The 21,074-nt window shown below is 45.1% G+C and overlaps 4 protein-coding genes across 8 annotated transcripts; 2 read left to right on the top strand and 2 right to left on the bottom strand.

Annotated features, from left to right (window-relative positions):
• Nucleotides 1–92: 92 nt before the first annotated feature.
• aasdh (aminoadipate-semialdehyde dehydrogenase) lies at nucleotides 93–5,190 on the bottom strand. The gene is made up of 14 exons (XM_029145929.3): nucleotides 4,851–5,190; nucleotides 4,650–4,770; nucleotides 4,011–4,306; nucleotides 3,743–3,935; nucleotides 3,427–3,668; nucleotides 3,224–3,339; nucleotides 2,963–3,135; nucleotides 2,470–2,782; nucleotides 2,285–2,397; nucleotides 1,548–2,199; nucleotides 1,308–1,471; nucleotides 828–953; nucleotides 589–720; nucleotides 93–511 (listed from the first exon to the last, which is right to left on the bottom strand). The coding sequence occupies exons 1-14, from the start codon at nucleotides 5,087–5,089 to the stop codon at nucleotides 110–112; spliced, it is 3,282 nt and encodes a 1,093-aa protein (XP_029001762.1). The 5' UTR covers nucleotides 5,090–5,190; the 3' UTR covers nucleotides 93–109.
• A 391-nt stretch (nucleotides 5,191–5,581) lies between these two features.
• si:dkeyp-117h8.4 (uncharacterized protein LOC572032 homolog) lies at nucleotides 5,582–8,734 on the top strand. Of its 2 annotated transcripts, none has more exons than XM_029147574.3 (9): nucleotides 5,582–5,774; nucleotides 5,911–5,974; nucleotides 6,096–6,151; nucleotides 6,225–6,258; nucleotides 6,352–6,377; nucleotides 6,458–6,533; nucleotides 6,657–8,150; nucleotides 8,245–8,282; nucleotides 8,352–8,734. In XM_029147574.3, the coding sequence occupies exons 1-8, from the start codon at nucleotides 5,703–5,705 to the stop codon at nucleotides 8,250–8,252; spliced, it is 1,830 nt and encodes a 609-aa protein (XP_029003407.1). In that variant the 5' UTR covers nucleotides 5,582–5,702; the 3' UTR covers nucleotides 8,253–8,282; nucleotides 8,352–8,734. The 2 variants fall into 2 exon arrangements, with proteins under 2 accessions (XP_029003407.1, XP_029003408.1); XM_029147575.3 differs by having other exon boundaries at nucleotides 8,349–8,734.
• ppat (phosphoribosyl pyrophosphate amidotransferase) lies at nucleotides 8,592–15,837 on the bottom strand. Of its 2 annotated transcripts, none has more exons than XM_029147577.3 (11): nucleotides 15,703–15,837; nucleotides 11,849–11,915; nucleotides 11,441–11,647; nucleotides 11,177–11,289; nucleotides 10,938–11,083; nucleotides 10,707–10,779; nucleotides 10,475–10,626; nucleotides 10,236–10,363; nucleotides 9,920–10,141; nucleotides 9,403–9,523; nucleotides 8,592–9,323 (listed from the first exon to the last, which is right to left on the bottom strand). In XM_029147577.3, exons 1-11 carry the CDS (start codon nucleotides 15,828–15,830, stop codon nucleotides 9,151–9,153), a joined length of 1,530 nt encoding a protein of 509 aa, XP_029003410.1. In that variant the 5' UTR covers nucleotides 15,831–15,837; the 3' UTR covers nucleotides 8,592–9,150. The 2 variants fall into 2 exon arrangements, with proteins under 2 accessions (XP_029003410.1, XP_055364330.1); XM_055508355.1 differs by lacking the exon at nucleotides 15,703–15,837 and adding an exon at nucleotides 11,989–12,274.
• On the top strand, nucleotides 12,346–19,246 carry paics (phosphoribosylaminoimidazole carboxylase, phosphoribosylaminoimidazole succinocarboxamide synthetase). Of its 3 annotated transcripts, XM_029147571.3 has the most exons (15): nucleotides 12,346–12,776; nucleotides 12,972–13,466; nucleotides 13,544–13,603; nucleotides 13,674–14,291; nucleotides 14,433–14,510; nucleotides 14,743–14,897; nucleotides 16,514–16,544; nucleotides 16,630–16,827; nucleotides 17,374–17,552; nucleotides 17,634–17,813; nucleotides 17,927–18,040; nucleotides 18,173–18,256; nucleotides 18,441–18,621; nucleotides 18,710–18,868; nucleotides 18,943–19,246. In XM_029147571.3, the coding sequence occupies exons 1-15, from the start codon at nucleotides 12,380–12,382 to the stop codon at nucleotides 19,107–19,109; spliced, it is 3,096 nt and encodes a 1,031-aa protein (XP_029003404.1). In that variant the 5' UTR covers nucleotides 12,346–12,379; the 3' UTR covers nucleotides 19,110–19,246. The 3 variants fall into 3 exon arrangements, with proteins under 3 accessions (XP_029003404.1, XP_029003406.1, XP_029003405.1); XM_029147573.2 differs by lacking the exons at nucleotides 12,346–12,776; nucleotides 12,972–13,466; nucleotides 13,544–13,603; ... (1 more) ...; nucleotides 14,433–14,510; nucleotides 14,743–14,897 and adding an exon at nucleotides 15,796–15,936; XM_029147572.3 differs by lacking the exons at nucleotides 12,346–12,776; nucleotides 12,972–13,466; nucleotides 13,544–13,603; ... (1 more) ...; nucleotides 14,433–14,510; nucleotides 14,743–14,897 and adding an exon at nucleotides 16,255–16,394.
• The last annotated feature ends 1,828 nt before the right edge of the window (nucleotides 19,247–21,074 follow it).

Raw genomic sequence — 21,074 nt, 5'->3', positions numbered from 1 at the left:
GCAAGGCTCATTATTTCTGGACTAGATCTTGAGCCCTGAACTTCAAATAAAATCCCATTTCCCAAAGCACTCTCCACTCTGCTACACCAATATCTGCATCAAACTCCATTTAATCCCCCATTTCCTGCTTGACAGTCAGTTTCAAACAATACACATAATCATTGCGACACCCGATCACAAGCGACTGTTCATGCACCACTGGGGATGAGAACAGTTCCCCGGGCAGTGAGTGAGAGGCCAGCATCTGTCCGTCCTCGCTGTCTAGGACCCAGACGGTGCCGTCCGTAGAGGCCAGGCCCACCAGAGTTCTCCTACCGCCGGCAGCAAGGTCATCGAACACGAATGGCGAGGAGTAAACCTTGGCTGATGTCTGGAAGGTCCACACTAGCGAGCCGTCGGCACTGTTCAAACAGTACAGGACGCCGTCGTGTGACCCGCACAGAACCATCCGATGGTCGGGCGTGACGCACGGGGAGGAGAAGATCGGCCCTTTGGTCTCAAACCGCCAGAGCTGCAGGGGAACATTACAGAGTAACACCTGCATCTGCTGACTGGAGCTAAGGCACCGCTCGCGGTCCTGCTTCTCACCTGCTTCCCCGCATCGCTGAAGCAGTAGATGTTTCCATCCACTGAGCCGATCAGCATGTGACCAGAGGAGCAGTTTGGCGACGAGAAGTACGGGACGTCTCTACGAAGTGACCACAGAACCTCTCCACTCCCCTTGGAAACAAACATGGCACATTTCTAACAGTCTAATACACACAAATGTCAGACATCACTGCATTTACACAGCATTTGCCTCTTCCTTCGGCTAGTTTCTCACTCACTGGGTCCAGACAGAGCAGGTGTCCTCCCAGTGACGCCACGTACAGCTGTCTGTGAGAGGGGTGGATGCACGGAGAAGAGAACACGGCCCCACCCCCACAGTGATGCTTCCAAACACACTGGCGCACCTAAAAACAGACGGGAACCCTTTAGTTCTCACGTTATTCACACCATGTTAGCATCTGTTACAGAAAACTGCAAAATCACAGGGTGGAGGTTACCTTATGATTCTTTAAACTATAGTCTATAAGTAATAATAACGTAACATTTGGCACATATCAATTCTTATGAAAGGCATATGAATTATTCTGTTTAAGTAAATCCCAGGAATCATTCTCTGTTTTATTCAAAACTAATAGCAGAATTTTAAGGTTCTGGGTCCTTAAACACTACGATCCTGCTTGTTTTGGATGGGCCATATCTTAGAACTATTATTTCTGAATAAGTCGTTATATTATCCTCTAGGTGTCAACCATACGCACCTTTGGGTTCAGTGCGTAGACGTGTCCGTCGTGTGAGCCCACCATCAGCAGACCTCTGAGGGGATCCACAGCAGCACTACTCTTCACTGCGTCTCCCGTCTCAAACATCCAGCGCGTCTCTCCCGTAGCGGTGCACAAGAAATACACACAGCCATCGTAGCAACCTGGGGAATACAAGAAAAATCCTTCAGCATAGTATAGGACAGCTGAATACTGCACCATAACGTTAATGTTACCAACCAATAACGAGCAGGGTCCCGCAGTGAGACACAGCAGCTGAGGCCTCAATTCTGCCCCCGAGAACTCGCTCCCACAGAAGACTCCCAGAGTCCAGGTCTAAGGCTTGGACCCTGTGCGAGTGTGAGCCGATGAAAACTGTAGCGCGCCCTTTCTGATTTGTCCCTTCTTGCACCAAAACCACGGGGGATGCGTCCACGCACCTGCCTGTGTCTGAGGACCAGCTCAGACTGATGTCCAGAGCTCCGAACGGACCAACCCACGAGCTTGCAGCTTTCTCGGGACGTCTGATATTCACTTCCGTCAGCTCATTTGCTCGTCTTATAACTTTAAGAACCCTTTCCTTTTTGTGCATCTCCTCTAATGCATGAGATTCAGTCGCTCTCCGCTTTTTCTTTGCCAAATCCTCCGGCTGAGCATCAGTTTGTTGTCTGTTGCCCACAGATAGTGATGCTGGCAGTGTTTGTCCAGCAACGTGGTGCAGGATGTCAGAAAATGTTCTGTCGAGAATAATCTCCAAAAGCTCTGATGAGTCGATTCCTACAGTGGTCACAATGTCTTCGCAAAGACACAGCGCTTTCAAAGAGTCACCTCCACTCACCAGGAAGTTGGATTCTTCACTGATGGTTGCGTCTTCGGGAAGATTTAGAGCTTCCTGTTAACATTAAGTCCAACATCTTGTAGCTAAACATATGCAGACAAAGTAAGTCTATACTGGGCCATTTAATGTGAAAACTCACCTGCCATAAAAGCTGAAGCATCTTCTTCAGGCTGATGACATCTTTACATTGGGACTGTAAAAGACGTCTCTGTCGTTGGTATATTTTCATAAGTGCCTCCATATCTACTTTACCTGCCAGGAAATAAAATTAAAATTTTCTAAACCCATAAAGAAAAGAGCCTAGTAACTGTGTCCAAAGCTCACCGTGATGAGTCAGAAGTAAGGCTGGGATGAGCACCACTGAGTCAGGAACACTGTAAGACGGCAGCAGCAGAGACAGCTGCTTCAGAATTCCTGCACTCCCCGTCTCGCTCTGACGCTGGGCGACGGGGGACGATGCATCCTCCTGACGCTCTGCCGAGGATGCAGGTGTTCGTCTCTCACGTTGCCGTATGGGCGAGAGAGGGGAAGCTGCTTCCTGATCTCCAGATGTGGATGGCACAACGAAGGCAACGAGCCGAGAGCCTTTGTACAGACCCACGACACAGGCCTCCACTTCAGGCAGAGTCCCGATGAGCTGGTGGATGGAATGAAAGTGAATGTTAATGTAGCCCTGTGCATGGTGGATGTGTGTTAGTCTGCAACTCAAGTGCACTGTGTGGATATGAATGAGGCTTCTGTGTTGACGCTGCCCCCAAGTGGATAAAGACGTGAATTACTGTCATTTTCACTTCACTTCCACTGAAGGCATCCTTACTTGCTGTATGCTGTCCAAGTTAACTCTCTTCCCATGACGTTTAATCAGCCTGTCTCTACGTCCCACATAGTGGAGCTGCGAGTCCCGTACGTTCACCCAGTCTCCAGTAGCTCTCATTGTCCCAGCGATGACTGTCTGCTCATCATCTAGGAGGCAAACTCTGTCCTCTCCACCTGCTCCACAGAAAAAGAAAACAGAAGATTAGAGTTTATCTGAATTCAACTCACCTTGGTGTGATCAATTGTCTAAAATGTGTCCCACCTATGAAAACTTGTCCCTCACGCTCTGTTACAACTGCACCATGTTCATCGCGGACCTCCATCACAGTACCCATCAGAGGAGTCCCAAGAGGCACAGAAGGAAGAGTGCTGGAGGACCTGGAATGTACGCAGCTGGTTTAGAAATTAAACAAAGATAAGGTGTCAGTACCTTTTTTTTGTTTTTTTACACACAAGTGAACTCACCCATTGCTGGACTGCAACAGAGACTCGGGTATTTTGTAGCAAGAGGCCCAGCAGGAAACCTCAGTGATACCATAGATGTTGTAGATGTGCGTTTTATTATCCTTGTGCTTCCAGCTCCTCAGCAGAGCGGGTGAGGGACAGGCCTCTCCACCCAGAGCCAACACCCGCAGCGAGGAGCCGGGCGACAGCACCTTGTCGCGAATGATGCGGTGCCCGAATCGAGCGAGCAGAGTAGGTGTGATCTGTGGAGATAAGAAAACCTTTGAGTGACTGAGACTTTTATCTAAAATATGATCTCTGATGATGTGAGTCTTGCCTGTAGGACAGTTGCCTTGTGATTCCTAAACAGAAGTTGAGCTAGGCTATTGGGAATTTTCTTCATAACAGTAGGAACGATAAGAAGCCGAGCTCCAGATGATAAGGTAAGAAACATCTCCACAACAGAGGGGTCAAAGGTCAACGGTGAGGCCAAGAAAACCACATCATCTGGTCTCATCTGAAACAAAGTTCTGACAGAGAAAGAACAATGTGTGAATCCACATCAAAATTCTAATAAGCAATGACAAAAGCAACTTAATACTCACCTCAGGTGCAGGATATTTGGGAGTATACATTTATGCGGGACCCTCACAATCTTAGGGAGGCCTGTTGTTCCAGATGTGTGGAGCACATAGGCCAAGTCCTGATGTCCAGTGTCCTTTTCCACCCCTGCTGCATCACTGAGATCAGCACCATAAGCCGTCTGCGCCACAGTTTGCTCCAGTCCTCGACCATGTTGTGCGACTGGCAGTGGCTTGATTTGTATCAGGGTTAAGTTGAACTTGGACAACACCACACAAACCTCCACAGCCGCGTGTTTGATAAGTGTAGTTTGGAACCTCTGCACAAGAGATTGAGCATAAATATTACATTTAGTGGGCAACAAGGGAGGGCTGTCAAAATCAACCTGATGTGATGATAAACAGAATTAACAATCTCTTAGATTTCCACACAAAGTTTTGCGTAGATTTGATTACAAGCATATGCTGCCTTCACTTGCACAGAGGTCATGAACGAGGAGCGCCAGATGGATCCAAAGACAATATCGTAGGCTGTTATCAAATATAGCTGGTCCTGGGTTTCTGATGTTCACATATATGTTTTATTGTTTGAGTTGTATTCCTTAGAGAAACACATAACACACGTTCGCGTGTTTTCATCATATTTGATTTGAAATATTTGACCTGCAGAAGGTCCGTCTTCACAGCACAGTACTTGAGACCGCTCATCTTAATGACTCTGGCAGAGAGAAGTCCCGGAGCCTCTGGGTCCAGGGGAACATAGGCTGCAGGTGACTGCAGGATCCTGGCAAACGACAAGCAATGATTCGCGACTCTCGTGTCTCGTGTGACGCATGGCACAACGACTAAAAACTGGCAACTCACCCCAGAATCCACACCGGTAGAAACAGATCATCGGCGCAACACAGGCCGATAACGCCGCTATGAGGACCGCAGTTAATTCGCAAAACATGAGCCAGTTCGGCGGCCAGTTCAACCAGGTCTCTGTAGATCAGGGACGCGGGGCTGTCTGACACGGAGCCGCTATCATAAGTCACTGCCGCCCTGTCCCAGTGCGCAGAGGCAGCGGCGGACACCAGCTCCTGCAGCGTCCTAGCGGCCATGCTGATGAGCCCACCGCTTTCTCTACATGTTAAAAAAATTACAATTAAATATCAGTAGTCCGTCGCACGTCGGTCGCATAAAGATGACGCAATACGGAAACGTAATGTAAACAAACAAAAAAAAAAATTGTATTCTTCTTTTATGGTGTCTGTCGACGGTTGGCAAACAACATCAGGGTGCATTACCGCCACCCACTGACATGTGTGGACCTCACAATGACTCCTTAGGATATTATTGGTACAACTTTGTCGAATTGTTTTATTATGTATATGAATAATACTGTCACTGCTCACGATTAAAGACATGTTTAAATATCTCTACACACAATAAAATATTTCCTTTATTAAATGTGGGTTACTGTACAGGAAGAAATCAACTTTTTGTCAAGGTTTAGAAATGTATATATATTTACTTCGTACATCTATATTCAAAGGCTGCACCAGTCGTTTAATTTCCCGTTGACAGTGAAAGCACCACGCGTCCTCTGTCCAATCACTATGACCCATTTTGCTAAAGCACTTTTTTGAACCCAAGGCGCCTTTGTGCTCGGCTGCGGTTCCTCTACGCAAGCTATCACTGTAAAGAAAGAGAATTGTACAATTGTTAACAGACATGGATTTTAGTAATGCATTGCAAAAGAACGGTCTTCGATACAAAAAGGCCCTGGACCGAATCATAGATAAGGTGCGTTAAGAAACTGTCCGACGAGGCTAAACCTTTACGTTAGCATCAAGTGAAGAAGCTAGCTGCCGTCAACTTAGCGTAAGCTTTAAATACGAGCAAGTGGGAGAATTCTAACATTTGTTATTGTTTCCTATAGTATTCGAAGCTTCAGTATCACAACGGGGGCATAGAGGTGGACCTCGAAAATACAAATACCGCAAGTAAGTAAAGTCCCCTGGTTCCAAAGAAGCAACTTGGTGTATTGAAGGTTCAGGAAGCAGCCTAAAACTCTGCTACCAAAAGCAGCATGTAACCGTGTCTGATTGTATATATGTCTTGCAGCAATTGGTCGCTACATGGAGATGGCAGAACTCGAGCTGAGCAAGTTGGAGTCAAAGGTTTGAGTCTCAAAGTCCGTAATACACAAAATGTAACTTCAGACGTGTTAAACGCTGTTTTTCCTTTTCTCAGAGCTCCGCAGATTCGAGAGATGAGTCATTAAGATGTAAGCAGCAAACACTGAACCTCAAAATTCCCGGTTGCAATGTTAATAAATTGTGGATTTGATCTAAGTAGTATTACTTTATTTATTTGACAGCACAAGACACTACAAGAGATTCCCAGGTAAATATTCAATTTTTCTCCAAACAAGGTTTTGATAAATGTCTCATTCGTTTTTGTTTACTTTGGTTTCTGTTCAACAGTTGGACTTCACATTTCAAAGTACTGAATTTCATGATACTCCTGCATCAACCAGACAATTGTTTGGAGAGGATGATGGTAAGATGAACAAAGCAATGTGCTTTTGAATATTTTTCAACACAACACGAAAGCATAGATTGCAGCAGCAAGATTCATTTATAGCTGGATGTTGGGTAGCATTTTCTATTGTGTTTATTACAGGAATGGCTGGAAGTGAGCCAACCCAGCTGACTGTGAGCCTACTGCATGAAAGTGGGGGAAGCTTTTCAGAGACGGAGATTCAACCTGAAGACCAAGACGAGGAACTGCAAATGACACTGAGAAGTCATAACACTTTGGGGGACCTCTACCCCAGCATGATCAGTCGAATAGAAACGGCCTGGCATCGAAATAATGTGTCTCAGGCTGCTGACGCTGTGCTGACCAAGTACCGCAAATGGCGAAAGCATTCAAGAAGCAATATCAGCATCAACACTTCAATTGTTTCACTGCAGCATAGCAAGGAAAGGCAGATGACCAGCAGCATTCTGCTCCCGGAAGACCTCCCAGAAAGAGGGCAGTACACAAGGGCTGAATATTTGCCACGGTCTCCTTTGAAGATGGTACATAAGCTGCAGGACAGGATGGCACAACAGCAGTTGCCTGGTAGGCAGACGAGCTCACAGACAAGAGAGCAGCACAAGCCTATCCTCTCGATGGACTTTTATGAGCCACCTGAGACTTCAAGGCCACAAAAAATCTTGCTTAACAAGACCTTCTCTGTGCCTGATTTGACCCTTCTAGGAGAACAGTCCTATTCCTATCATGGGAGTCCTTCACGGCCTTGCTATCCCACTGCAAACGCAGCCTTGCAGAGTTCTCTTTGGAATAAAAGGCTTTCCCTGTCTGCACACAAACAGCAGGCTGCTGAAGGCTCTGTGTTTGCATCAGAAAACAATGCTGTTAATGACAGACATGTCTATAGCTCCCCAGTCAGACAAAGTCCATCGAAGATGAGGATGTTGACCAGCTTCAGTGGTTCACCTAGATCCTTTTACAGAAGCCCCAAAGAATCACGTAGAGAAAGCTTTTCAAGAGAGACTGCACAGTCTTCATCAGTGTCAACATTTCTGTCCTCCCCTTTGCAAAAACCTACTGGGAACAGGATACTCTACCCTCAACACTCCAACCACACTCTCCAGCTGCCTTCACTTCAGTCAGCTAGTCCAGAAGGTCGTGTCAGGCTCCGAAGGCATCTTTTCTGCGATTCATCCCAGCCAGTACTCAGTACTTCCCACTCACCAAAGCAGATCGATGAAGACTTTAAAAAACTGTACCACAAGTTTGTATGTCAGAACAAGTCTTTCTATAATATCCCTCCCTGTCGTCTCTGTGCTGAACGCTCTAGAGCCAACCAAAGTCACTCGTCCTCGGTGCTGGCTGCACTGGCCTTGTCACCTCACCGCTCTGTCTTGAGGAAGCGCCAAAGAGAGTCAGGCTCGGACAGCCGCCCCCACTCTAAGCGCTCCAGGGAAGAGTATTATACATACTCCCCAGGCTCCAAACGTCGTGAGAATGAAGTGCTGGGGCACTGTCTTCCTTCATCTCAGCTTGAGCATCATCATGACCGTAAACGCAGTGTGTTTCAAAATGTCGGTACCCAGCACCACTCAGCAGATGCCAGGAGGATTCAAGGTCTGACTTTGTCTGGCTACGGTACGGCTCTCCCACAATGTCTTACTTATTGCATGCTGTTTCTACTGTTTATCTGCTTTATAATGGCCTTTGGTTTATTGTTGTGCTTTAACAGGTATGTGAGTGTAGAGCAGCACACAGCTACTGCCACAGGTAATTGTAATCTAATTCTAAGAATGTTTTGCAGCATTTGTTGTCTTAACCATAATTTCTTCCCAGCAGGTGCAGGAAATGGTGAAAACAAACCAGTCATGGGCAAAACCTGCTCAGAGACGTTCATACAAGTCAGACTGGAGGGAAAAAACACAATATTTCAGTTCATATTTTATGATCCAACCAAGTTCAAGTGTTGTGTAGTAGTCAGATATTTCCAGTACAGGTATTGGATTATTAGTGCACAAAGGAGCATTTGACAGTTGTTGCAGTTTAAGCTCAAGAAATTTTAATAATGTAACAAAGCTATTAAGGTGTTAAATTTAAGCGCTCGTTTATTTAGTTTGTGTTTTTGTTTTAGTCCTGTGGAGGCTGGTTATGCGTTTGTTAGCTCAGTATTTGTGAATCATTAAAATAAAACCCAGTTGTTTGTTTCTCAAACAAAAAACAAAGTTGTGTAATTGCACTGATTTATTCTTAATGCTTCAACTTAACAAAAAAAACAATGGTTGAATCCAAAACATAACAGTTAATTTTAAAGGTAAAAGAATGTCTTTAAACTAGAAAGTAAAAAGCTTCAGTTTTTGGTCACTAGTCTTGTGCATTTATGAATGCTCATGTTTTCTATTTCATTTTTGGACTGAAACAAGTTATATACAAAGTAACCTTACATCAGTGAGACGAAATCTGCAGTAACATGCCTCCGTTATAGCAAACATCTGCCACTAGAGGTTGGTGATGGTAAAGCAATACAGCACAAATGAGGTCGCAAGCTGCTGCATGTGTGTAATTTAACAGTGCATTTCAGTTAATTTCATGATTGTAACATCATGTAAGCAAATTGCTGCTATAATGAGGGCTGATTATGTTACCACTCCAGCTCTACTGGGTATTTCCCAGTTAAACAAGCAGTGCAATGGCCCACTGGCTTGCTGGACTTGCTACTGGAGCCGATCCTCTCGTCGTCCTGGTGGGATGCAATCCCTTGCTGGACAGCTGATACCAGACCTTCTACGGTCAAATACTGTACACTGGCAGCGCCTACAAAGAGATGAAGCATTCAAACCTTTGCTTCAGTTGAACTGTGCTCTATAATACAACATTGGATATTAATCCTTACCAATATATCCAGCAATGTTTTGAAACTCTGGTTTGTTGGCAATAAGTTCTTCTTTGGTTGGAATATTGATGCCCATGTAACATGGAAACCTGAGAGGAGGGGAGGCAACTCTAATATGGACCTGTAAAGGAGGAAGTATGAGTCATTGTCCTGCAGCTGCTGGTTTTACCCTTTTGATTATGGTCTAAAATCAAATATCTGATTTTGGATTATGTTTTTACTGTATTAGCTGTGACTACTACGGTACTTTCTCCTCATACTGCTTTGAATAATAGTAAATATGATCCAATACCTGATAACCTGAAATACACAGTTTCTAGTTATTTAATTATCATTATATTATTAGAGAATTTTTGGGGTGCAATTTAGTAACATTAGCAGTCTTTCTGTAAAAGTATTAATATTCAGGACACAGACTAATTTTAAAGGCTGAGAAAACCCTTGTGCATTATTGTAATAACTGAGTAGTACATTTTCTTTTTTTATTAACATTGCTGTTCAGTACTGGTCAACAAACCTCTGTTGCGCCTGCTTCCTTGAGCAGTTTAATAATGGGAGAGATGGTGTTGCCTCTGACGATGGAGTCATCAATTAGTACCACTCGTTTCCCTGCAAAGTTGTCCGTCAACGCCCCAAACTTCTTTGCAACTCCAAGCTGCCTCAGTCGAGTATTTGGCTGAATGAATGTTCTCCCAACATATCGGTTCTTACATAAAACCTCTATGTAGGGAAGTCCAGACTGAGAGGAGCAAAAACAATGTAGACAGGTCAGATGCACAGAAGGAGAGCATACAAGTGCGGTCCTCGACAGTTGCACGGACAGCTAATCAAACCTGCTGAGCGTAGCCCAGGGCAGCTGGGGTAGCAGACTCTGGCACAGTGCTGACCACATCTGCATCTGTAGGCGCTTCAATGGCCAACTGCCGACCGCAGCGCTGCCTGACGGTGTAGACCATCTGACCTGCAGTACAGTGGGAGAAGACAGTGAACATGCAGCTGACTCTAACTTCAAGTAATGCAATAAAACAATAAAATGATTTAGAGCAGCATAGCAAGAATAAAACAATCATACCTTCAAAAATAGAGTCTGGTCGAGCAAAATAAACATATTCAAATATACAGAAGGCAGGTAGGTCTCCCTCAGGGCGAGGAACAACACTCAATGACTTGACTCCATGTTTGGATATCTGGACTATCTCTCCTGGTAGGACTTCTCTGTAATACCTGAGGGACAGCAAAATGCTCAGAGGTCGCAGACCTAACATTATCCTGCAGAAGATGTTGCACTGTAACGGAAAACATACTTCGCACCAATGGACTGAAAGCTGCAGGACTCAGATGACACAACCCAGCCCTCAGTGTCCTCCTCTTCAGCACCTGACCAAAAAAAACAAAGTTAATCATCCACCAGTTGACACACTTGATTTAAAGACCTACCTGAGAACCTCTGAGGAGGTTTCTTTAGCTGCGGTAGTGGACAATTTTATTCTAGTTACTATCCCTGAAACAACTCCTTAAAACAGTGTTGAGAATACCTGTGCTGTGTAATTTAGAGATTGGAACAAGTCGTCCTATGCAGAGTGGTCGATTTCCATAAGGGTCACGCACTGCATAGATGACATCTTTGAACATCACCAACAGCGAGTAGGACGTAGGGGTTTCAGTCATGAGGTTTTTAATTCTACGGGACAAATCACACAATATTTGTAGGTATAGAACAGTGTTGGGAAAAGAAAATGGTAATATTTGACCGGCACTGAATCAAATTAATGACCTTGCAACCCAGTCTGGTGCGTCCTGCTCCTCCAGTGGCGGGTTCAAAGCCAGCAGCTGGGTGATGAGCTCACTGTCTGAACAGGTGGACAGGCCAACTCCATGGCGCATCACCTGCATCACATTTTTACAGTGAATAGATTTAGTATAAACTAATGATGCTTGAAATGCAAACCAATACCGTCACATCTGGCATATTTAATCACTGCATGTTTTTAAAATATAAACTATATCAATGTCAAATCTGAAATAGGACCATTTGCACCTTTTTCCGCAGGGCATGAGCATTAACCAGCTCGCCATTGTGCGCCACAGCGATCTTGCCATGCAGTGTATCCACCACAAAGGGTTGACAGTTCTGCAGCTCCGAGATCCCTGTGGTTGAATAGCGCGTGTGACAAATACCAAGATTACCATAGCGTAGCTTCAGAAGGGCATCAGGTGGGAAAGCGGTGTTCACTAATCCCATTCCCTAAAAAGATGCAAAAAAAATCAGGGAGACATGTTTACACATTTAAAGTTGGCAGGGCAAATAACCGTTCTTGATACACAGCTATTGGGTTAAGTCGAAAAGCTAAAATATGGGTGTGGTGAAGTTTAAACAAACGCTGTAATACCGATTTTTTTTTAATTGAACAGTGAGCTAAACTACACTAATAATAAATAATGTTACCTTAAGGGTGGTGTAAGTGGGAGGACTGGCTCCATTACTTGTAACAATCCCGGCACTTTCCTGACCCCTGAGTGGACAAATGCAGTCACATGACAATTATTACAGTAATATCACATTAATGGGAAGTGATGATTACTCACTCTCTTCTCCTCTGCGAGTCTAAACATGAATGCACTGGCTAGGTTCTCAAAGTTTCATTAGGAACCTTCAGGCAAAGCAAACTGGTTTCTATTCAAGCAAACAATGCAGGAATCAAAAGTGAAAAAAAAACACAGGCTGCAAACATCTGCATATGTGCCGAGGAGCTGCCATAAAAGGAGAGTCGTCTTGCTGCAGCTTCAGCCTATTTACCAAGCTGCTTCTCAGATTACATTTAGTCCCTCCCTCTCAGCACACAGCTTAAGCCAGTGGTGAGGCTGCTTTTCTGCACGGAGGCGTTGCTATCAGGCTTAACCGCCTGGTTGCCTAGGGAACCGGGCAGCAGAGACAGACGGGCTGGGGAAAAGAAAGCGTTTCCAGGTCAGCTCAAACATGGAGAGAGGAGCAGAGAGACAAAGAGGAGGTGATAGGGAGGCAGTGGAGGAAAACGGCTCGGTGGAGAGGCAGTGGGGGGAGGCAGAGGTTCTGGCTCTCATGTCAGTCTGGGACGAGGTGGGAGCTCAGCATGTAGCTGACAGCAGAACCACGTTTGAGTTGATCTCAGAGCGTCTGAGGAGGCTCAGTGTTGCACGCAGCTGGTGGGAGTGTCAGGCCAAATGCAGGAGCCTGGGACTTCAGAGCAGGAAGCCTGATGCAGCAGCAGGCGCTTCAGCCAACTACAGCCCAGGAGTGGATGGAAGGCCGGTGGAGGGCTGGGAGGAGGTGGAGGAAGATGTGGGTAATCAAAGAGGAGCCTACCCTTCCCCAGTCACTATGCCAATGCAGGAAGGTAAATGTAGGTTCACCATCATGATAACAATATACAATTTGTAAACAAAAACCTGGGATTACAGGTAAAGTATTTTTAGCCTTAAATTAAAATATGTATATAAAAGGTTATAAAAAAGTGTAGCTTAATTAAGTCAGATTAATTAATATTTTAATACATAAAACAGCTGAGATAACACTGTTTGTGTTTGTACAGGAATAAAGAGAACCCATCGAGCTCTTCCATACACGCCAAGTGTGGTTGAAGAGGGGGGCCGACACTGGACAGACGACGAGGTGCGGGCACTGCTGTGCGTCTGGGCCGACCGTCGCATCCGGGAGCGCTTGAAGTACACGCTACGCAACAAGTCCATCTTCCAAGAGATGGCCCGTCAAATGCAGAGAAGCTTTGGTGTGGTACGGAACTGGAAGCAGTGTCGAACCAAATACAAGAACTTGAAATACGACTACAAGACTGCTAAGAGCACTCATGCTGCTGGGGGCAGCAGCGCCGGGGGCCCAGGGAAGTACATGAAGTTCTTCGACGAGGTGGAGGCCATTCTGCTGGACCGTGGGCTCGAAAACGGCACCGTGGAGATGCAGAAGAAGCTGTATGATAAAGAAATTGCTGCAGGGAGGCCACAAGCACAAGTAGGACACACAGCACAGACGGCAACCTTAGAAAGCGAGGTCGTGATAGAAATAGATGACGGTACGTATCACCGCTACATGCATTATTTGTAGCATTAGGCTAAAGAAGAAATAATTGTGACACTGCCTTACTTACAGATGACAATAGTGATGATTATGATATAGATGGAGACATGGAAGCAAAGTGGAGAACGTCAGGTATGACTGTTGCTCATATCACTTGTGCGGTTTCTTCTACTTTCCATAACCTATTTTTTGATTATTCCAGATGCTCATGTAACAGATTCACCCAGCTCTGACCAGTTCCATGTGGTCACGGTCTCCGACACGGGTCGAAACTGGAGTGACCAGGAGGTCCGCGCTCTGATTCACGTTTGGGCCGACAAGAGAGTATGCAGGCAGCTGGAGAGCTCCACCAGGAAGAGGGACATCTTCGTCCAGATCTCCAACCGCTTAATGCAACAAGGCATCGAACGCGACTGGAAACAGTGTCACACCAAGTACAAGAACCTCAAGTACCTTTACCGCTCCCTCCAAAGGGGCAAGAGCGACGAGAGCGACCCGAGGCGCCTCATGAGGTTCTACGATGAGGTGGATGCCATCATGAATCGTTCCAGAAACGGCTCGGGACATGACGCAGGACATGCAGATCAACAAGCGGACTCAGGGGAGCTGCTGATGTTGGAGGGCTGCGAGATCGAGGATCATGTGAACATTTATTTGGCAAAGGCAAGCTCAATGACGACAACGATGGGAGCGACGGAGGAGAGAACTTATAGCTCAGATTCCGCCTCGTCTGTGAACCTTGACGCTGCAGCAAACAATGAAGAACCGAGGCAGCGTAAGACCAACGATCATCACTTGGATGAGAAGCACAGATTAAAGAGTGAGAACACTATTATTACCATTAAAGACCGCTATGCAGATGTTTATCTAGTAATTAGCAACCTAACTGATCCTTTAAAACTGTGTAAAGAACGTGTATTGAGAATGTCATGTACCCATTTTAATTATTTGTTGTTTGCAGACTCCTGTGAAACAAGGATAGAAAAAAAAGACACACACTCAGCAAACAGAGGGATGAAGAGGAAAGCGGTGGATCAAGGTTCGAACTGTGTCTCCTTCTCTAATCAGTCTGCAGGCGGCACATGACACAGCCACCACCACTGACTAAACCTTTTGTTTTGTGTCAGTCTCGTGATTTGAGCATCAAAATGAAATTAGTGTTAAGGGTTCTGTTGTAACAGCTAACAAAGGCAAAGGTCCAGAAGAGATGTATTGAGTCACTCGTCAATATTATAATCTGAATTTAAACCCGCCTCTGCTTTTGTTTTCAGATCTCTTACTCCAGACTCCAGCTAAAAAACACTCCACCGACTGCATTCTGACAGATGTGAGGGCTCAGTGCAAAGAGGAACAGGAACACATGCCGATAATTAAGATCAATTCAGTGTGCTCCATGGCCTCGCGTGACCCATCCCCAGAGAGACAGGTACAGTATCACACCCATATAAACCGAGTTAGGAGTGGGAAACAAGGACAAAAATGATGAGTCTGTGGTTTTAAAATGAACCCAGCAATGAAAGAAACTGTAGCCGGATCTAGTTAAATAAATCCAAGGCTAAGATAACTAATAAGACTCTAGACTGGATGCAAATAAAACGTACGTGTGTGTGTGTGTGTGTGTGTGTGTGTGTGTGTGTGTGTGTGTGTGTGTGTGTGGATCCCCCCCCACACACACACACAGACCCAACCTGTCCACCAACTCCCAGGCTGACATCACAACTACTCAGAAAGGACTAATAAAACCAGAGATAAACCATTGCCCAAGAAAAGGCAAAACTCCAAAATGTCATATTCAGCCTAATACATGCTGCTTGTTAGACTGCCAGACAGGACACAAAAAGGAGGGAAGTAATAACTAATCATCACATATCTACAGCTAAATAAGCATCAAATCGCCCTGAAGCAGCAGCAGTTCGGATCTACCAGTCTGCACCTTGGTCACTTTAGATTTAAGTCACATTTTCCCCAGCACGTGTTTGCGTGTCTAAATGACAATGTTGCCTCGAGTCACGCGTTTGTAACAGAGGCAGAAATTGTTGGGGCTGAAGACCGTCAAAACTTTTGCTCTTCTATTGGTTACAATGAATATTCTAGCCATGTTTGTCTAAATATTGTAAACATTGCAACAGCTACGCTTAAACGTGGCGTCTGAACGCCATCTCTTATGTGTCAAACTAAATTGAACACGCATTACCGCGATAACCGCACTCACGCGCCTCTCCGTTACTTACCTGTGCTGTAACGCCACCAGTCCCAGAGTTAAGACCTGGGCCACCTCCAGCTGCGTGGGCCACTCGCCGGCGGCCACGCACCCGAACACCCCGCATTCCTCCCCGATGCCGGACTCCTCAAACTCCATGTTGCCGCCAGTCCAGTGCTCCGTTGACCAGAAGAACAGTCTCGTTCCGGTCGGCTCGAGGATCCTCGCGTGCGCGTCCGCGCTCCGATGAGACCAACACGTGCAGGCACGGGTTAATTATCCGATGTAACTCGTTAAAATCTAGATTTAGCGAACATCGTTGGGTTGATCGAGAAGCAGATGGAGTCCCGGTACAAGAACACTCAGGTCCAATAGGTCGCCATTGTTGTTGTCACGTCAATTATATTTTAAATTATGACAGGAGATTTTGTGAAACATCTGAAATTGAAGACATCCACGTGGTATTTTTCAGATAATTGTTAACCACCAGAATGAATCTAATCGACTATCTTAACAAAACGGGTTTGACGACGACTGTTTTAGGCGAATAATCAATCTACATAACGCTCGTGCAGTTTAGGTAGTGTGAAAAGTTAACCTCGGAAAAGTTCTCCGTCTTGCTAATGTTTGATATTCCAGCGTCGTCCTTCCACGTGGTAACCAGGGCGCTGCGGTGATTGGTTGTCTCAGTCAGTTGACGGACGTGATTGGCTGTCGAAGCACGTAAGACAGACTCCACTTCCCTCTCGTGTGGTCTACACGCCTTCTGCTATCGTTTTAGCAACTTTAAAGAAAGTTGCGTGACACATTTGTTCATCAGTCTTTTGTCTTTTTTTGTGCAGGATTGTAGGTTCGTCATGGTCTCCACGCCAGGTACAGTACGACAGCTAGCGCGCACTTCAGAGCCAAAGTCAAATATGTTGATATGTGATTCTTATCCACATGTGCCTGTTTTCAGACTTGAAGCTCGGCCAGAAGCTGAGTGAGGGAAAGACGAAGCAGGTTTTTGAGCTGTTGGACCAGCCCGGACTGGTTCTGGTTCAGTCCAAAGACCAGATCACTGCGGGAAATGCAGCGAGGAAAGACCAGATGGAGGGCAAGGCTGCCATCGCCAACAAAACGACGAGCTGTGTGTTCAGGCTTCTTCAGGAATCTGGTAAAATAATAATAAAATTAAAATAGAGATGAGAAACTTTGCCAGATTAAAGCAGCGATATCACATCCAATGTAGAAATAAATATAGTTTCACAGTCAATTACGCAATATTACACAAGCAAACAACAAAAGTAATAATTTAGAGTTGATATTTTTATTTTGATTAAAATTTTTAAAGTTTTGTGGGCTCCAAAAGTCAGCTTGACCCCAGTGAGTGAGATGCGTATCTGGACACAATCAATCAGCACAGTCTAATCTGAAACCATTCTGAACTGATTTCGTGGCTTTTCTTTGGACTTCGTCACAGTTATGTTGACGTATGGCTGATGCGTCTCAGCTTGACTTCAGTAAAATAATTAGATCTCACCAACTCACATGCCACTCGCGAGTTTCAACCACGCTTTGTTAATGACCATCTTGTGACCTGAAATGTTATGTAGTTGACCAGAATGTGACCAACCACATCTGTCATGTTTAACCTTTTATCTATACTGAATTAAACCTCTGACTTCGAACACGTTTTTTAAAAGATTGTGATGTTTTGCAGGCATTAAGACTGCCTTCATGAAGCAGCACTCGGACACTGCGTTCATCGCAGCTCATTGTGAGATGATTCCCATTGAATGGGTTTGTCGTAGAGTTGCGACTGGATCTTTCCTCAAGAGGAATCCAGGAGTCAAGGAAGGCTACCGCTTCTCCCCCCTGAAGATGGAGATGTTCTTTAAAGTGAGTATGCGAACTTCCACAGCGTGATTTTCATTTTTTAAGTGCCATTAACGGACCTCAAGCACTAATTATCTGGTTTAGGACGATGCCAACAATGATCCTCAGTGGTCAGAGGAGCAGCTGCTGGAGGCCAAGTTCTGTCTGGCTGGGCTCACGATTGGCCAGTGTGAGGTGGACATCATGAATCGCAGCACTGTGGCCATCTTTGAGGTTCTGGAAAAGGCCTGGGCCACACAGAACTGCACACTGGTGGATATGAAGGTGTGTGTAGCAGTGCTGCCCTCTGTTGTTTTTATTTTTCTATCTTAGAAAGACCCATTCTCCACTATAAGCCGACACACAACAAAACAATCCTTTTCTTCTTTTGCTCATAGATTGAATTTGGTGTGAACGTGAAGACTCAGGAGATTGTCCTCGCTGACGTAATTGATAATGATTCATGGAGGCTGTGGCCTTCTGGAGATCGGAGCCAGCAAAAAGACAAGCAGGTTAATACTTTGTTTTTGACTTCACCTCTATTAAAAAATGTTCCAAAAATGCTAAAAACTGTCTTAATGTTTGTTTGTTTTTGTTTTTTTTTTTTTTTTTTTTTTTTTTTTTTTTTTTTTTTTTTTTTTTAGGTTTACAGAGACCTGAAAGAAATAACCCCTGAGGCAATGCAGATGGTGAAGAGAAACTTTGAGTGGGTCTCTGATAGGGTCAAGGTACAAGAACTGTTTTTTTTTTTTTTCCCCAAATGCTGTGTTATCAGTTTAGACTTTTTTTTTTCTTTTAATCAGCTGTTTGACTATTGTAGTTGGCTGTGGCTTACCCCTTGTTTAGACCCACACACAGTGGACTCTGCCTAGCTAAAGTGATATAAGCTAATGAGTGTGGCTGTGTCTCTAGCTGCTGCTGGAGCCCCAGACCAGTGGCAGGGTGGTGGTTCTGATGGGTTCCACCTCTGACATGGCCCACTGTGAAAAAATCAGGAAGGCCTGTACTTCCTACGGCATTCCCTGCGTCCTCAGAGTCACGTCGGCCCACAAAGGTCCAGATGAGACGCTCCGCATCAAAGCACAATATGAAGGTGTGGTTTCACTTCAAACGCATACTCACTGCTTTCTAAACAAGAGCTTTCTGTTTGTGTGGAATAACACCCATTTGCTTTTCTCCAGGTGATGGCGTACCCACTGTGTTTGTGGCTGTAGCCGGCAGAAGTAACGGCCTCGGTCCAGTGATGTCTGGGAACACTGCTTATCCGGTCATCAACTGCCCGCCTCTCTCTCCAGACTGGGGTGCACAAGACGTCTGGTCGTCCCTTCGCATGCCAAGTGGTGAGCATTGATGTACAGCATGAAAAATGTCATGAACATACCCATTATATAAAGGGAACTTGGTCTGCCTGCAGGTCTCGGCTGCTCCACGGTCCTCTCCCCTGAGGCTGCTGCTCAGTTTGCAGCGCAGATCTTTGGCTTGACCGATCACCTGGTGTGGTGTAAACTGAGGGCCTCCATGCTCAACACCTGGGTCGCTCTCAAACTTGCTGACAAGAAGCTTCAGGCCTGCAGCATCTGAAGTATCTTATGATTCCACTGTCCATACGTTTCATGTTGTTTACCATGGAAAACCTTGTAACAGTAGATGCAATCAACATGTACTCTAACACTTAAATCATTCCCCCCAAAAATTAAAAGCTTCTTTAATTAACTGTCTTTTTAATATTGGTTTCATTATGTGGCAGAGGGAAAAAAGGTCAATAATAAACTGGCACTCCCAGAATAGAGTCCAGTTGACTGCAGCGTGAAGCTGAGTGGCTGCGCATATAGATACCTGACATTATCAGTTTGTACTAAGACCAGCTGATGTTCTCCTAAAATGAAAACTAGAACGACGCCCTCCAGCGGTCTCACTAGGCATTTTTATAATGCGCCGGCAGAGACTGAAGGATTGTTCGTTGGACCCATCATTTCGCCACAGTAAGGACAGACTGCATCATCTGGAACTGAACAGATGTTTGTTACTACTGGTTTAAGGCACATGGGACCAGTGTAGTTGTCCTCTTAGTTTAATTCTTTATTTTGCGTTCAAACTTAAACGTTACTCGATCAACACTAGTAGTCCATCCTGCATTTAATCACTCGTCTCCAATCTCATTCGCTACCTCTGGCCACACACCATGGGGCATTCAAGGGAAACCCGTAAAGTACAATACGCTTCAATCAGTACCGTGTTTATTGGCTATCAAGTTTTATTCCAACATCAGTGAGTGAGTATCTTCAGAGAGTATGACCTTGACTTAGTTTCATCCCTCCTCTCTGAGTCAGAGGGCCCAGTGGCAGCATACAGAAGAACGTCGCCAAGCTCATGTAATAGAAAGAGCAAATAAGGACCTGCAATGCCAGTTCAGACAACACCTGAGACTACGAGGAAGCTGCATTAGAGAGGGAACGGGAGGCGCTACAAGAGCGGGTCAGACAACTAGAGAGAAAAAAGCAAAGCATCCTTAATACTCCTAGAGATGTTCCCACCTCTAGAGGTAGTGTACCGTAGTGCTGAAGTAAGAGGAAATCCTGACCCATGTTATGTAGCTGACTTTGAAGAAAGACTTAGGTGGAGATGCAAGCAGAGAACGAGCCCATCAGCAACATCTCATAGTGTTTATGCAGCCCCTAATTCTTATTGCACACACCATTACCCTCCTACTTAGCAGGCAGATCACTGGTGTCCAGAGGACAGTTCACTGCGATATGATCCTCCCCAGCATAGATCTTCATATTACAGACCGGAGCACACTGCTTCTACTGGCCAGGGGCACACCTCACACCTAAGGCCAGATGTATCAGAAACTACGTGAAGTAGAAATGTGCGTAGATACACGATAGCTCCCTGGCTGGCGTAAGTACTTTTCTACAGCTATTGATCTAATAAATAATAATTATTATTATTATTAAATTATAATAACATTATTAGCACTAATGTATACGATACCACGCATTTATAAATGAAATAATTACAAATTAAAACTAAATTGCAACTTATTTCTGCCTCCCCGGACAAATGACACCTCTCCTCCCATTTACTGCATGGTTCAGTCCGTCCACTTGGACCCTATGGACGCTGCTGAGTGAGATTGTCGGATCGTCACCGGTTAAAGCAGTAACATCCTCGCGGTCAAGGCATAAATCCGCCCATCAGAAACGAAAGGAACTGTTTAACAAAGCAGAAAGAGCGAAGAGAGCCAAGAACAACTTTCACAATTTTTTAAAGAAAGCCTTGTTTATTCACTGAGCTTCCTTGCAGTATAATGTTAGCGCTACTTTCATCACTGCTGAAGCTAGTTTACAAACGTGGAAAATACGTCAAAGATGTGCTATTTGACGAGAGCGATAAGAGCGCTCACTTCAACTACTGTCCAAGATCCAAATGCAGAGCTCTCACTCTGACGGGTTTACAGAATCACTTTTAACACTTTTCCTCCTAACCTGAGAAAGGCATCACATTTTAATTCCATAGCAAACGGTTTTCACTATTGTCATTTTG

The sequence above is a fragment of the Betta splendens genome, chromosome 4, assembly GCF_900634795.4.
Source record: "Betta splendens chromosome 4, fBetSpl5.4, whole genome shotgun sequence".
Taxonomy (NCBI): Eukaryota; Metazoa; Chordata; class Actinopteri; order Anabantiformes; family Osphronemidae; genus Betta; species Betta splendens.
Note: the sequence above shows the minus strand (reverse complement) of the source record. Positions and strands in the feature narration are given on the sequence as shown.